The sequence below is a fragment of the Chelonia mydas genome, chromosome 2, assembly GCF_015237465.2.
Source record: "Chelonia mydas isolate rCheMyd1 chromosome 2, rCheMyd1.pri.v2, whole genome shotgun sequence".
Taxonomy (NCBI): Eukaryota; Metazoa; Chordata; order Testudines; family Cheloniidae; genus Chelonia; species Chelonia mydas.
The window spans coordinates 179,433,148-179,450,152 of record NC_057850.1 but is presented as its reverse complement, the minus strand read 5'-3'; the positions used below and the strand labels follow the sequence as shown (position 1 = coordinate 179,450,152).

Sequence of the window (17,005 nt, the reverse complement as noted above, 5' to 3'; positions counted from 1 at the left end):
TTATACCTGTTTATGAAAGCTGTATTTCTAGTAGCCGTAACTTCTGAAGAATGGGTGAGATGGAGCTCTCATGGCATTTCCGCCCCCCCTCCCGCAACAGAATAAAGTCACACTGCAGCCGCTTCCCAAGTTCATGACGAAGGTATCTTTGATCTTCCACATAAATCAACTGTTCATCAACTTCCAGTTTTCTTCCCTAAGCCACACCAGTGTAAAGGAGATGCGACATTTACATACACTCTGTCAGGAAGGCATTAGCCTTTTACTTAGACAGGATTAAGCCGTTTAGGAAATCTCCCAGATTTGTCTCCATTGCGGGTGGAACTAAATGATCTCCAATTTCCAAGCAAAGACTCTAGATGGATATCTGGCTACCTTACCTTCTGCTACCAGTCTTAGGATCTTCAATCTTCCTCTAGAGTATTAACTCACTCCACAAGATCTCTCTCTACTTCAGTAGCGGTTCTTAAGAATGTTCCCATCACAGAAATATGTAGAGTTGTATATTCATTCATAGTTTTGCTGAATACTGTGCAGTCACTCATGCCTCACCCTCTGATGCCATATTTGGCTCTACTATTGTTTCTTCAATCCTAGATTTGACTTCAAAGCCCCACCCTTCCACAGAGGGTACTGCTCCATAGTCACTTAGAGTGGAGCACCCACAGGGACACTACTCGAAGAAGAAAAGAAGGTTACTCTGTGCAGTAACTGTAGTTATTCGAGATGTCTCCCATGGATGCTCCCCTGCCCGCCCTCTTCTGCTCTGCTTCAGAGCTCTTCAACAAGCTCCATAGTAGAGAAGGAACGGAGGGCAGTTTGCCTGCGCAGCTGCATATAGCCTTGGTGCAGGGCATGAAACTGCGGGGGATGTATGTGCAGGTCGCGTGGACACTGCTACCTAAAATCTCTGATCTGAGGTACATGGAGCGGAAGTACACCTTCAGTGGAGCACCCATAGAGGGATACATCTCGAAGAACCACAGTTATGCCCAGGGTGAGTAACTTCTTTTGGCTTTTATTCACTGAAATAACTGTTGGACTGTTAGGTTTAGTAAGTCTTTTTTTCAGCTTTATTACTAGGTTCTAAAATTTATCTTTACAATTTATAGTTAGGAAAAATTATATTGCATGTAACACTTTTTTAATTCTTTAAGTCACTAAGATTATTGGGTGAAGAGGAAGCCACAGACAATGATCTAAGAACAAAATTCAAAGAGCGTTGGCAAAGAACACCATCCAGTGAACTCTACAAACCTTTGAGGGCAGGTAAATCTCACCTTTTTCACTTCTCTGATCCTGGGACTGCTAGTTCCAACAAGATCAATTCAGTTGAAGAAAGGTCTGTGTCTGCTCTCATTACTCCACTAGAACCAAGATTGGGGGTGTAGCTATAGGAGCCTCTTTGCTGGTTCTGTGCCACCAGAGGATTGATTTTCCTCACACCCCCCACTCTCTTTGCACAACGTTAATTCATAGAGCCCTGCAAATCTGCGGATATCCACTTTATCTCCGTGGATCATTTTTGTGGATCAGATGCTGATACAAATTTTGTATCCACGCAAGGTGCTATTAATTATCTGTCTGTATATGCTAGTTGTATAGCCAGATCCCACTAGCGGTGTGAAAAGAGGCTGGCCTTCTAACAGAATATCTGGCTTCTTGTGTCACTTACATAGTCTGTACTCTTGAGTATAACGGACTTCATGTTTCAGGTTTTAATAACTGTTTGCTGCTTTTTATTAAGTTTAGGATGGATTATAAAAAGTCACTTGTTGCCCTTTCTGAAAGAATTTTGTCTGTAAAAATCCAATTTTTAAACAGCTGTTCCTTACACTGAACTTATCACCCATCACCATGTTCTGAGTCCTGATTTGTATTATTTTGAAACTTTGAACTGACATGCAAGCTTTAAAATTTGATGTGCAATTCACACCACAGAATTTTTTAATGTACTTTCTTAGTAATTCCTTAAATAATCAACAAATGGGGATTTTAATTTAGACATTTTAAACCTTCATTGCATGAACAGGACTTCTGTTTGAATGTTGTTGTGTGAAAACTTATAACGAATTGCTGATAGGTACAAATGTTGCTGTAGTATAAGACTTGGATTAAATCACAGCTTTGTACTAGTCTAAATATTTCCTTTGTTTTATTGCCAGAGGGAGCCAATTTCAGTAATATTTTGGATAAAGCTATACAGGCAGATGGACATGTTAAAGAACGCTATCAGACTCATCGGGATACAATTTCACTTCTTTGTAAACCAGAGCCAGAATTGAATGCAGCCATTCCTTCTGCCAATCCAGCAAAAACGATGCAGGGAAGTGAGGTAAGGCAAGAAAATTGAAGGTTGCACATTAGTGGCTACACTGAATGGCAGTGCATTGGGACAACAGTTACTTAGAGACTGTCTATAGTTTCTTAAAGGGAAAAAAAAGTGGATCTATATGAAATTAAATCGGCAATTATCTGGACAACATTTAGAATAAGCTGTCTTGCATAGGATAACACTGGTATGGTGTATGAAACTGCACTATTTTACAGTATTTGGGGTTCCCCTTAAGGGTTAGGAAAAGGGACTGCTAGAACTGACCTGCTTCCTTCCCAGACTAATTCCTCTCTAGAGTATAAAAGGAAGTTTTGCTCCCAGAAAGGACTACAGAAATTATCTTCTAGTAACCTGCAGATCTCATTTTTATTTTGCTCACTCTTTTTTGTTTACCTAAAATCAAAAATTCCAAAACTGATCTGTTTGACAGCATGTGGGAACAGAGCTGATCCGCAGTATGTTTATTAAGATGACCATGGTATGGAAACACTTGAGAGCCCCCAATGTAAAATATTAAGCAATTGGATTAATTCTATTTCCAGAGTAGCCATATTTCAACTGTATCAATATGATCAGTTACCTACTATGGAGCAGTTTGAATGCAGTATGTGTGACAACATTTATGCAAATGTTTGCTGCTATTTGATAGATCCTTAAAAATCCTTCCTAGTACTTTGATATTTAATGTTTAAAGGAGAATGTTGCTTTAAATATACAAAGAAACAAAAATGTTAAAGTATTCTATCCTGGTAGCTCATGCTTTGAAAGTAAAACCTCATTCGATACATAATGTCCATGTAACCTGATATTACTGTCGTGGCTGTAGTGTCATAACTTAATTTAAATTTTATATGCTATGGAATAACTAAGGTTGTTCATCAAGCCATTTGATCCATGTTGAAATTCTCACTCCTGTCAATCATGGAGAAGACTTCTAAAGGAAAATGAAGTATTGCACAAGTGAGCTGGCTTCCCCCATTAACTGGATATAGTAGCGAAAGTTGTTTCAGAATGTAAACTGAATATCAGAGGTCACCAATATTGAATAATCTGAGAAATGCAAGATGAGTAATGGAGTACAGCTTGCCAAAATTGCTTCAAAACTAAGTCCAAATATTAACTTTATTTAATTTTTTCGTAGGTTGTTAGTGTCTTAAGATCTCTACTAGCTAGCCTGGATGAGGTGAAGAAGGAGAGAGAACAACTTGAGAATGACCTAAAATCTGTAAATTTTGACATGACAAGCAAATTTCTGACTGCACTTGCACAGGATGGTGCTATAAATGAGGAAGCCATCTCTGTCACCGAATTGGACCGGATATATGGAAGTTTAACACACAAAGTGCAAGAGACCCTGAAAAAGCAGGATGAACTTCTCAAAGACATTCAGGTACAAAACATTAACAGTAGGTTTCTCTGTGACTTTTTTTTATAAACTTGGCAGTACTAGCTCATTTGCTTTCCCAGACCCACAGGGCCTTCTCAGATAGCAGGACTGCAGATACCTTAACCTTTTATTCTTCACTCTTTCTTTCCTGCTCAGGACTCCCACTATGCTGGAATAATAGCTGATCAAGTGATCTTTGACCGATAAATAGTTCCCAATGAGAATGGGGGAAAAATATAGGTGTTTGTTTTCCAGCAGCCTGTGCCACAGGTCTCCATTGCGAACTCTTCAAGGCCTTCCCTTGCTCCAGTTCAGCAGCATTGTGATGGCTCCTTAAAGGAAGAAGCCTACTGTAACAGGGCTGTTCTGTCTCTACTGTCACTTACACTGTCTCATCCTATCTGGTAAGAGAGACACATTTGGGCTCTGAGGTACAGCTCACCCCTTCTAACCAGCAGCTATAGTTAGACACTTCATCAGACTCTTGAAGCCTACCAAGGTATAAAGTTGCACCAGTCATATGCAAATTAGAGTTCATAACTTTCAAACTGTAATTCACTCTGACAATTCCATCCTAGTTTCATACATCAAAAAGCAGGTGGTGCCAGAAGCAGAACTGGTAAAACAAGCAGAAGGAAACATGTCTCTCAAGAGCCTGTGACAGTTGTTTTCTTGACTACGTCCCATGTAGAAACTACGTTCTTCAAGCATTTGTCCACATGGGTTCCAGTTGTAGGTGGATATACCTCGTGTGTGTCGAGAATATTTTAGCCAGCAGTATCTGAGTCAGCGCATATGCCCTGTATGTCCTCGCACCTCCACTCCCAAGTCATAAAGGGCAGAGCTGCCACGCATTTCCTTCTTAGTGCCCATGACTGTGAGACAGAGTTACATAGTGTCCATCTATTTCCCTGTTGTATCTTAAATAGTGTTAAGATACTTCTTTCTAGTTAGTGTTTCTATTTTATTTGTGCCTGTTGGTTTTAAAAAAAACAAAAACACCCTGTTTTCTGGCTCTCCACTTGGTACCAAGGTGTACGTCATGGCTGAGTCTTGGTCTCTGAGCTTTAAAATATGCTCTACTTTCAAATCACCTTTGTCTGCAAGTGATTGACATACTAAATGTCTTTGTTTAGGGTAGTCGCATATTGCAGGCAAATATTCAGTTCGTAAATCTTTCTCTAAATGTACACAGCAAGTTCATGGTGCCTGTTTTAAAAAGTATCCTTGATAGAGAAGTCAATGAGGAGTGTCAGACTCTCAAGTTCCTCATCGGAAACAACCTGTTTTAAAACTGATGTCTACCAGTGCTCTGGCTACCAGAAATGCTGTTCTGGGAAGTAGCAGGTCTCCTATCTCTTAAGACACTTCATTCTTCTTGGAAACTGGCTTAGCATCCTTGGGTCAATTGTCTGGGGTGTTGCATCTTTATTCATAGATGAAGCAATTATTCCATCTACTCTTTGCACAATAGTTGACTTTAAGGCATTTCAGGATTTTCTTAAACGAATGGTGGAGATACTTTTTGAAGTTACTCAAAAACGTCTTGCAAATTATTTGACATTTTTACATCTAGTCTCATAAGACCACTGGGCTGTGCCAATCAATGAGGGTATCCTCAAATCCTCTAAAGATATGTGACAGAGCCCTGCATTGATCTTGTCAACTTCTTAAAAAGCAAACTGAAAACACCAAGTTCCGCTATGGGGGTTTAAAAAGAAATAGTCACATCCAGAATTTGAGTGGATTGCACCATGGAAATAAGTGTCCTGTAATAACAATTGTGAACCAGTTCATAGGCTCTAGGGATGGAATTTAATGATGGAAAGGGTAAACATCTGAAACTTGGTCCAATGGATGAATATATTGAGAGGTCTGAAGTCCAGTATTGGACACCAACTTCTGTTCTCCTTTTTGGAATGAGGAAGTATTGGGAATAGAGCCCTCAGTTGCAGTACTCTGGAGGCACCATGTTGATTGCAGCCGCTGAAGAAGAGAGTCTGTCTCTGCCTGCATCAGGGTATTATCAGAAGGGTTCATTAAGAGGAATGAGGTCAGTTGTGCGCAATGGACATCATTACCAATTCAGAGTTTGACCTTTTGATCTCAACTTCCTCAAGGATGGTTGCCAGTTGTCTCAGGAGTGTTGCTACTACCTGAGAGGCAAGACTTTCAAATAATACCCCTATTTTGATGCTTGAGTTTTGAGATCACTCTGCTCAGCAAGTTGTCAGAGATTCACAGTGGTGTTCACTTCTCTGTCCATCTAGGTCTCCCTAATCAGCTAGAAGTCCATTCTCCCACCCCTCCCCCCCAACCCCCCATTTCAGTCTACAGTTTATAAGGGCAGAGTTGGATTCTGTATCAGTCAGTCAGTACATACCTTCCTCAAGACAGGCTGTGCACAGTGACTCATATTTCAAACTTATGTACAAAACGAAAGACCTCAGAGAAAGTGTGCCTAAGAATTCTGGCTCACATGACAATTTATACTTTCATGACTCCATATGCAAGATGGCACCTCTGTCCTCTTCAGGGATGATTCAGACTGGTTTGTCACTCAACCAGGTGCAGCTTAGACTTATCGGCAGAAGTTCCTCCAAGGCCTTTATCTGCCATGGTCCAGAACAATTTAGAGGGTCACCTAAGCAGGAGGGGGTTACTTAATCACTGAGTCCATTTGTCCAAACTCATGGGTAAGTATTTTGGGATTGGGGGTTCCTATGAGAGACCTATTTGCCACGGATGTGACCAAGAAGTGTCCCATATTTCGTTCCTTATGAAGAGTCAATCTGGGCTCTCCAGATGCATTTCTGATCTGGTGGGCATTAGAAGCTGCTTTATGCTTCCCCCACACACACTGTTTAGTCCCAAAGACTTTGGGAAGATAGGTCAAGACAAGGTTCAGATGACACTGATAGCACCTGTGTGGGCGTATCCGTTTTCGTTCTCTGACCTAATTCACCTTATCTGACAACCTTGTCTGCTTCCAGTCCTCCTGGACATCATTTCACAGAACCAAGGCCTGGTGCTACACCTGGAGCTAAAATCTCCACAGCTCACAACAAGAAAATTATCTGGCTAATCTGAATCCTCAAGAGCTTTTGATCCAGCTATGGGACTGGCACGGGGGTAAAAGGAAACCCATCTCACTAGGGGCTAATCAGACATACTCAGTTGGTGGAGTATTCTGTTCTGGATTATTTACTGTCCCTACAATATTTGGGTCTGTCAGTTGGCACTATCTCTGTCACCTTCAGGTTCTTCTCACCTCCCCACTCTCCAACCATTTCCAAATTCCTGAAGGGATTAATTCACTTGTTTCTACCAATTTGAAGAGCCCTTTCCTACATGGGATTTCAGTGCAATGCTGATGTCCTTAATGGACCCTCATTTTGAACCTATGTCATGGTCATTGTATCATCTCTTCACAAAAACGTTTTTAGGAGCTATCGCTTCAGCTATCGAGTGAATGATTTACAGGGTTTTATGGTTAGGGGGGCCCCATTTATACCATATTGCAGAAGAACAGAGTTGTTCTTACGCCACATCTGAAATTTTTGCTGAGCATTGTTTCAGGCTTGCATTAAACAAATTTATACATATCTTAATTTTTTTTCTCAAAGCTCGCAATTCTTCTACTGAGATGAAGCTTCATATGCTTGCTTTACTTAGGGCCATGACTCTTCATCTTTTTAGGGTAAAGCTTTTGTGTACATCTTGTAGGCTCTTTTTAGTTTTTGGTAGTAAATCAAAGGGAGTGACTGTTTCCATCCAGAGATACTTATTACAGATAAGGTTTCTTATGTGTTGAATAAACTTCCCCTTCCTTCTTCGGTTAGGGCTCAGGTGACATCTATAGCATGTTTTCAAGGGGTCCCTATCATGGAGATTTGAGTAATTTGGAGTTCTGCCCATAAGTTTGCTAATCACAACTACAGAGTGGCAGTTTCTAGATCAGATGTTGCTTTCCATGTTGTCGTCGGGTCGGTGAACTTGGAGCTATGATGGCAGACCTGCCATTCACAGTATTCCACAAGAATAAGGTCTCCTTATATCTACAGCCAAAATTATCAGAGGTAGTCTCCTAGTTTCACTTCAACCAATCCATTAATTTACCTGTTTTCTTCCCAAAACCACACACACACACCCGCAGAAGAGCGTTGGCTCCATTCCCTCGATGTCTGATGAGCTTTGGCTTCATTCTCTGCAAGTAGAAGGCCAATCAGGAAATCCCCTGGACCGTTCGTTTCAGTAGTAGAGAGGCTTAGGGGACAGGCCATTTCCACCCAGAGAACTTGCAAATGAATTTCTGGCTCTATTAAACTCCGCTGTTGAGCCTACTTGCCCCCACAGAAGTATGGGCTCCCTCCACTAGAGCTCAAGCTACGACCATGGCATCCCTTCTATGTGCCTCTTATAGACATGTGGAATTCTGTACACACCTTTGCCACACACCATGCCTTGGTGCAGGACTTAATGGCGAATGCCTCCTTTGGCACAGCGGTTCGCCTTATCCTTTTATCCTCATTCTCACACCCTCCTCCACTTTATGTACTGTTTGTCAATCACCCTAAGTTGAATTCAGTAGGGACCCTCACTCTGTATTCCATGTCCCGTGCTCCTTCGGATCTGTCAGATTCATGGTGGAGAAGGAACTGGAGACGTGGTCACTCTGCCCTTCACTTTATTGCCTTGGATGGAAGCATGAGGTGAATCAGGGGATATGCTCAGACCCAATGGACACTACTTTCAAATTCTCTGACTCTGGGAGCATTAAGCGCATGTATAACGCTGTGGAATACAGATAGGGACCACACATCTCGAAGAACTTCCAGTTACAGGTAAGTAACCTCTTCATCTGGACATTGATTCAAGCTGTTCTGTAACTTCTTTTGAAGACTTGGGTTGTGAAAGCATCTAAGACTTGGTTCAGTCTCTCAGACAGCTGATGTTCCCTTACATCTGGAAAACCCATTACCTTCAAATCTTACTTTGACATTTAGTTTTTGGCATTTTTCTTTCCTCTTTGAAAAATAAGGGTTTTGAGAGACCCTTCTGTAGGCCTTTCTAGATGAATACCATTAAAAATCAGGCCACAAGAGGTGCATGCTGTTTAGTTGCATCATATGTCCTTCAGATTTGAAGGCAGTTGAAAGGCTGTCCATTAAATTGAGACATGTAGGCACGTACATAGGAGTCTCAGCTTCCTTTGTAGATTATGCAATTTCCAATTTCACTGAGTGTATAAATCAGTTACCCTTCTTACAGAAAAATGTAGCAGGAAATCACAGGCAAAAAATGCTGGGGAAATGATCATTCAAACTCGTTCCATTCTGATTGGTGGAGCTTAGGGCCTGTCAGTGCCATGAGCACAGTTCATTACTACAAACTGGAGAAGCTCGTTGTAGAGCTACAGTTTTTAGGAAGGATAGAAACATTTTTTCTCTAAGCCAGCTCGGGAGAGTCTTGGAACAAGAGTCCACAGTCTCTCAGCCTAGCAGTTTACAGTTGCCTGTCTGCTCTCTTTCGTTCCGTTGATTCCTTCTGGGATTAGAGCAACGCTATAGCTCCTGCCTTTAACACGGAAGTTGGTGCTTGGTGATTGGGAGATGGTCGGTCGAGAGGAGAAATGGTTGGAGTTCGTTTTGCTCTTTAGTCTGAAACTTGTAATTGGAGATGGGAACTGCCCTTTAAAGGAAAAAAAGGAAACTCTTGATTGAGATATAAAGCTGGGAAACTCTCATTTCTGTACTTAATGCAGGTCCTGCCAGGCATCCTTGTAATTACTTCCTTTTATGTGCCCTCTTGTACTTTGCATATGGAAGATGTGTGGGATGTTTGATCTTCAAAACTCCACAACATTTCACTTGGTCATAAGCTTAACTATTTCATGCTTGTTGAAATCTCTCCTTTGGTGTGCAACTAGTAAATACTCATTAGAGTGGTTAGAGAATTCTAATGACAGTTCTGTTTAGTTATTTCTCAAGAAAGAGAAGCTTGAATTTAAAAAAAGTGTAAAATTATATTGTTGGTCTTTATTTACTACTTCAAAAATGTTTCTGTATGAGTACAAAATAATGATGCAAAAGATGTTGAATAAGTGTCCAGAAGTTTCTGAATAACTATTTAAACATGAAGTTATTTGTAACCTAGTAAAAGTTTGTCGAACTTCTGCCTCTGAGAGGGTTATTTGAGATGTTCCTTACTTCCAGGGCTAGGAAACCATTTCTGAATGACAATACGTCATTCATGTTTACATCCAATATTTTAAATGCAAAAGTCTCTTAAGTACAACACACATAATTGCCTTTAGTCCTCAGAGATACTGCTGTGTTTGAATGCCTTGGATTTTAAATTTCAGGAATTTTAGGCATCCCGTGGGACCAAAACTGTTCTTTCTTTTTTTGCAGAATGCACATCAGGAATTTTCAAAGATGAAACAATCAAACAGTGAATCTAATTTAAGAGAAGAAGTTCTGAAGAATTTAGCTGTAGCAAATGACAACTTTGTGGAACTTGTAGCTAATTTAAAAGAAGGCACAAAGGTATAGTAACCCTTACGGAGCCAGAAAGGGTACATTGCTGTGTCCATGCAAAACTGTACCTAAGCAATAAATGACAGCAAACTTTTCAGTTTTGTCAGATGCATTCCTTTCTCTGGCTTACTGTTTTTAGTCTTTTCTCTAAAATGTGTATCTGCATAACTTTGAATTGCTGCAGTTGTAAAACCTTTTTGTCATGTTTGTATAAAGACTAACACGCACAGACTTGTGCCAGAATAACAAAAGGTGTGAATTACACCTTTTTTAGTTAGATTTAGTTAATTCAGTGCAAGACAGTGTAGAGCAGCCCTAGTATTTGGGGCATTTTTTTCCCTCCATCTACAGTGATGTCAGATGTATAAAACTTTTATTTGTATGCAGTGCTCTTTGTGTGGTCTGGAGAGAGATCAGGAAGGCCATACTCAATTGTCTTTTATATTGACTTTTGGTACTGGAAAGTTGTCTCCTGGACAATTTGTCTTGCTTGCTTATCAGTAAGAGATTAACACTATAGTATTGACTACTAGTGTTATGTAATAGTCTGCTTTTAAATTTTATTAAACTGGTATCTCCTGTTTACATATTCTGATCTCTGAGCGGAAACAAATTTGTCTTCCATTTATATAATATATTTGCAGTTGCCGAGACTAGTTGATTAATCTAGTGCAGCAGTTCTCAACCTGTGGCCCAATTAGCATACAGCTGTGGCCCAGCTGTGTGCTAAAGGCTGCAGGGTCTGCATGGCTGGTGTCTGTGCTGCCAGGATGCCCAGCTGGCATGGCGGGATCTTGGGCCCCTGGTGCAGCCCAGGCCCTGGCTGCCACGCCCCACCCGGCGCAGAAGGGTCCAGGGCTGCCATGCACTGCCCCACCCTGCAGTGGGGTCCTCTCCTGGCCCCACTCTTTGAAGGGGTCTCAGGGAGGGCACTTGGCATAGGGGCCTTCAGGCAGGGGGTGCAGTGGTATTCAAGTAGATTGAGAACCATTGATCTAGTGCTTTCCAAACAAAGAGCAAATGTATCTCTGTTTTGTCGTTTTACTAGAATCAGAAGATTTAGGCTATGGAATGTCTCTTCATAACTGAGTCAATTTATAAAAACATGCATAATGTTAAACATTAACTTGTTTTTTAAATGGGGTGTGAATTATGCTTATGCAGCTCTTAAGACTGTATTCATTGCAATGTGTTCACTTTTCTTTGATAGTTTTACAATGAATTGACAGAAATCTTGCTGAAATTCCAAAACAAATGCAGTGACATCGTTTTTGCCCGTAAGACTGAAAGAGATGAACTTCTAAAGTAAGAATCTAGTATTTTGTTTAAGCATTAATGAAAATAATCTATATTAGTCATAACAAGTATAATGGTTGTGCTTACTGTGGTACTTAACTGAGAGTAGGAAGAAAGGAAGGATGGCTCTCTGGATAAAGTACAGTTCTCATAAGAATAAGTTGTGCCTTTCTAACACACATTAAAATTATTTGAAAGGATCATCAAAAGGATGGTAAAGGGAGAGCAGTTGAACAAATTATGAAACTTCCAGAAATCTCTTCACAAGATGCTGTTTATCATTTTATCCTACCTATTGTCTGCATAATTTAGCCTTATTCATATTAGTATCTACCCCTTTTTTAAAATTTTCAGATAAATACCATTTAAAGCTGAAGATCATTGCCCCAGAATTCATTATTTGTTTGTCAGAAACGACAGTTGTCCTAATACTTCGGATGTCCTCTGACAGATATTTGGAGTTCACTTGTACTAAACAATTTTTCTCAATGTATCCTGTTGAAGGGAATTCTCAAGCGGTACTTGGTAAAATGAAAAAGTGTTTCCTATAATCTATTTCATGCTCTACTTTTGTGTAGATTTTTTTTTTTTACCACCCTCATCATAGTGTCTGTGCACATTCCAGTAGCGCATTAAGCGTTGACTACTTTTCTGTCATATCTTTGTGCTCTCATCCTCTCCCCATGGTGAGAAGCATGTGCAATGGAGTGTCTTGTTTAGACAGACATTTTTTAATATGTATGTTGCTATGTATTTATGTCAGAGAAAGCAAGGTCAAAGAAATACCCCTTACACTTGGGGTAAAAGGTGATGAGGGAATTCCTGGGGAGTTGATGCCATGATCTTGGACCAGCCTCTGAGAAAATTCTGTCTTGTTGCCTTTTAACTTTAAGTGACCTTTGTTCTATGATAACCCAATTGGACTTCTCTGTACTAGTCACTTGATACACTGCTATTCCATATACTCTTAAACTAACTTTGTTCACTTTCAGAACACTGCTTCTTCCACAACCCCTCTGTTGCCTCTAGTGGTTTTTCCTTACCTTTCTCTGGATCTTTTTATTTTTGCTATGCTTCTGAAGGGAAGTATTCAAGCTGAAAGCTTCAGGTCATAAGGTGATCATCAGCTGGCATCAGGAAATCCTCCTGCCCCCTGTGTGCCCATTAATGTAAACCTAATGCTCCCCATTCAGTCTAATTCATTGTGGTGATCTTATGTATGGCTAAGATTTTGTCATGGGTATTTTTAAGTCACGGACAGGATGCCGGCCACAAACAAATATGTACACAGTAATGCAGTTTTCACTACAACAATACAGAAGCTTTTAAATTTCCTGTTAAACCATATATAACTTTGACTACTGACAAGATTGTTAGTGTAAAATGGTAGTTTACTAACAGTTAGAGCTTTCCACGTTTCTGAAACAGCTTGTTGTATTTCTCCAGGCTAGCATCTTTGAGTGTCCGTCATCTCTCAAGATACCTTTGTGAGACAAAAATGATCTCTAGCAGTCCGCACTGTTATCGGGCACCGACAAACTTCTCAGAGCTATTATGGCCAAACTTGGAAAATGATCTTAAGTTGCACCAAAATTTTACGTCAGGGCACTTCATTTCAGAAACTGCACTGCTGTAGCTATAAAGCTCTGCTTTCGCCAACTCGTTTTCAAACATGGGAATAGACTCAAGTACATTTAGTGATGCAACGTCAAGAAGTATGGCCTGATGGGGATCAAACACTCAGCAGGCTTTAAAAAAAAAACTGGCAGCTGGTTGACAAAACCATTTAGTACCACTCATGTAGGCTTTCTTAGCTAACAGGTTGTCAGTCATGCCACTGAAGGACTTTGCCAACTGGCGAGATCAGCCAAGTCATTTGCCACCTTACGTGATCTGATTTCTGGTTTTTCATAAGCAGTGCGAGTTTCCATTATTCTTGGTGGCAAACAGTTCTAATGCTACAATAGCTGTGTTTATTTCCATTGATTTTACTGCGTGGCCACATCTTCAACAGATGAATTACAGCTTCGCTCCTATTCCTCCTTTTAAAAAAAAAAAAAAAAAAAAAAAAAAATCCACCTAATCCTGCAGGTGGCTGGTATGAAAGTGGACAGCTTCAAACCAGCTGTTCCACCATATGGTTACCAATGAAGTTGGAATTGCAGGCACTTTCCTTTTGCTGCAACAATTGACTGAACCATGTTTTGTGCACAGGGCAGGAATAAAATGCCCTTTTTATGGCAATGGCAATTTCATTTACTTTTTCCAAATGTTTTTATCTAGGTTTTGGCCACTAAGTTGAGAAGACGTGCCGTGCATGTTACGTGCACTGCATTTAGAAAAAGTGCTTTGAGACTGTGTTCCCAGGTTTTCTTCATGTATGCAGCATTGTCAGTGACAAAAAGCAGTGACTTTTTCAAAAAGAACTCCATATTTCTGAACTGTTTCCACCACTGCGTGACACAGTTTTAAAGTTAAATCTTCAAACACACCCTATTAGTAAAGACTTCAATTCCAAACTACCTTCCCCTTGTCAGCTTGAAGTGTCTGCAAAAGACAAACCGGGATATTCGTTATGTAGCACCCTTCTACATCAGTAGTTTCACCTGCTATGAGACCAATTCCAAAACATTGATTCCGCAGTTCTTTCAGGTCATGTCTTTCAAAAAGCTTTGGCAAGTATGTTTTTTGGAGATGATCCAAGGTAGGTATAGTCTTCATAGAGCTTTCCAGATAGCTTTTCTTAGCAGAGTTGTCTAAGACACGTAGCAGAATGTTAGCAGTGCAGAAAGCCTCTGTAAACAACTGTCCTACGATGCGTCTGTTCTTTGGTCTTTACAGTAAACAGGTCACTCACTATTTTTCATAGTTGAGTTTTCTTGCCCAGACCCAATTCAAGGCCTTGTACCTTACGTTTATGCAAAGCACTTTCTGTATGTTTGTCACAGCTTGCTTTTCGCGTGTAATCTACAAGAATGTTGCATGCGGTACAAAACATCAATCCGCCACTTTCATGAAATGTTCCATTTGGGTATTTTACTCCTTCTCTGCTTAGCAGTTTTGTTTGTTGTTTTGCTCCTCAGTGTACTTTAGCGTTGCCATTTTTTCTCTCACTCAACTAAAGCTCATGCATGTTGTCATAAATATAAAGGGAAGGGTAACCACCTTTCTGTATACAGTGCTATAAAATCCCTCCTGGCCAGAGGCAAAGTCCTTTTACCTGTAAAGGGTTAAGAAGCTCAGGTGACCTGGCTGGCACCTGACCCAAAATGACCAATGAGGGGACAAGATACTTTTAAATCTGGAGTTGGGGGGAAAGGCTTTTGACCGTTTGTGTGATACCTTTGCTGGGAACAGATCAAGGATGCAAGCCCTCCAACTTCTGTAAAGTTAGTAAGTAAGCTAGCTAGAAAGTGCATTAGGTTTTTTTTTGTTTTGGCTTGTGAAATTCACTGTGCTGGAGGAAATGTGTATTCCTGTTTTTGTGTCTTTTTGTAACTTAAGGTTTTGCATAGAGGGTTTCTCTATTTTGAATCTGACTGCCTGTAAGATTATCTTCCATTCTGATCTTACAGAGTTCTTATCTTTTTTTTTTTTTGTTCTTCTAATAAAGTTTTTTGTTTTTTAAGAATCTGATTGGGTTATTTGGGTCTTAAAAATCCAAGACTGGTCTGTGCTCATCTTGTTTATTCTCAAGCCTCCCCAGGAAAGGAGGTATAATGGCTTGCGGGGATATTTTGGGGAAATAGGAACTCCAAGTGGTCCTTTCCCTGATTCTTTGTTTTTGTTTTGTTGTTTAAATCATTTGGTGATGGCAGCGTTTTATCTAATCCAAGGGCAAAGACTTTGTGCCTTGGGGAAGTTTTAACCTAAGTTGGTAAAAATAAGCTTGGGGGGTCTTTCATGCGGGTCCCCACATCTGTACCCTAGAGTTCAGAGTGGGGAAGGAACCTTGACACATGTGCTCCTCATGATTTACTGCTCAGTTAAAAAAAACCTTACTGGATAAGCAACAACCAGATCAGGCATCCAGGGCAGAAACTAAGGAGTGCTCCTCCCCCTCCCTCCCCCCCCGTTTGTATTAATGGAATTTTGAGGAAGTTGTACAGGTCTCATAAAAATCACAGAATCCTTGACTGACTCTTTGCCTTAATCTCTCTCCTTCCGGTGAATAAGCCAGCATGGTCAAGTGCTTGAGACCCAAGTACCAGAGTGGACTGCCGTTTGATCATGTGACAGTTATGTTATGTAGCTTAATCAAGCACACCGTGAACAGTTGGCAACAGCACAGCTTTTCAACCTTCATATGTAGGGTGACAGTATCATGCTGCAACAGTGCTATGTACATGGATAAGGCTAGTGCAGTAATATGCTTTTTGAGGGTCATAATCACTTGGCCTTTTTCTTGCTTAAGAAAGCTTATCAAAGCTACATATGTTCTGTCTTTTTCTAACCAAATCATCTTATTCACCAAAGCATTGGTGAAGGCTGCTTGATACTGAAACTACTTGGGGAATGTATTACTTTAATCAATACACATGCCCCGTTAACACTTAATCCTCAAATCCTATCCTATCCTTTTTTTTTTTTTTTTTTTTTTTTTTTTAGAAGTGCTTTATGTGGAAATTGTGCTTGTAAAGTAAATCTTAACATTTAATAGTGGTGTTTGCTTGCCTGCCCACACCATCAAGCCAACAAAGAGAAACCTAAAGTGTCTCTCTCCACTGTGGTATATTTGAGGTGAGGATTACCAAATTCCCTTTTAAGTCTGACAGTCTCACTTTCTCAGTGTATACTGTTAAAGCTATAAAATTAGTGCAAACAAAATATTACCATTCTGTCAGTAGTTGGTTAGTGTCACTAGCATTGTGGTTGCTTGTACTAAGAATTGATCGCCATCAGAAAGTTGTAGTAGGACAGGGTAAGATGATCAGACTTTTCAGGATGTTTGTGGTACATCTCTACTAAAAACTCTTCTGCATTATGTAAAATCTAAATTCCTAGTTGTCAGTAAAACACCCCCCCGCCCCCCACCACCACCCACCCCGCAAAATCCCCCAGGTAGTTTCTTGTTTGGCACTGGAACCTTTGGAGCCATAGTTTGACAGTTTTCATTTTCATGTTAATCAGGGTATAGGAGGAACATTAAAATGGATTTTACTTTTAGCATTGTTGTAAGAACTTTGTAGTTTGAAAGGCTAGTTTTTAGTCTTTAAATTTGTTTTTAAGATGGCTAAAATATCCTAAATTCTTTTAAGCATAAAGTTAAGCTGCAGATACGCAGGGCTTAACTTTAGAGAAGAAATGCTAGTTAGTTGTTGGATTTCTCCCCTAGAAATCCCTTCACCTAAGATGTTGCATTCTGTTTGTGACACTTTTGGGATGTGGTATTTAATAAATAGTAGTTCCTCTGTCTGCAGCAAATTGCGTTTGGCTGTTCATATAACC

The 17,005-nt window shown here is 40.2% G+C and overlaps 1 protein-coding gene across 2 annotated transcripts in view; it reads left to right on the top strand.

The window, feature by feature from the left end:
* LOC102930263 (programmed cell death 6 interacting protein) overlaps nucleotides 1-17,005 on the top strand; it is a 55,471-nt gene that overhangs the window by 32,776 nt on the left and 5,690 nt on the right. For both annotated transcript variants that reach the window (XM_037890136.2, XM_037890135.2), the window contains exons 11-15: nucleotides 1,158-1,269; nucleotides 2,166-2,335; nucleotides 3,477-3,725; nucleotides 10,136-10,270; nucleotides 11,472-11,566. In XM_037890136.2, coding sequence (XP_037746064.1) covers nucleotides 1,158-1,269; nucleotides 2,166-2,335; nucleotides 3,477-3,725; nucleotides 10,136-10,270; nucleotides 11,472-11,566 — 761 coding nt within the window. The remainder of the gene's footprint in view (nucleotides 1-1,157; nucleotides 1,270-2,165; nucleotides 2,336-3,476; nucleotides 3,726-10,135; nucleotides 10,271-11,471; nucleotides 11,567-17,005) is intronic.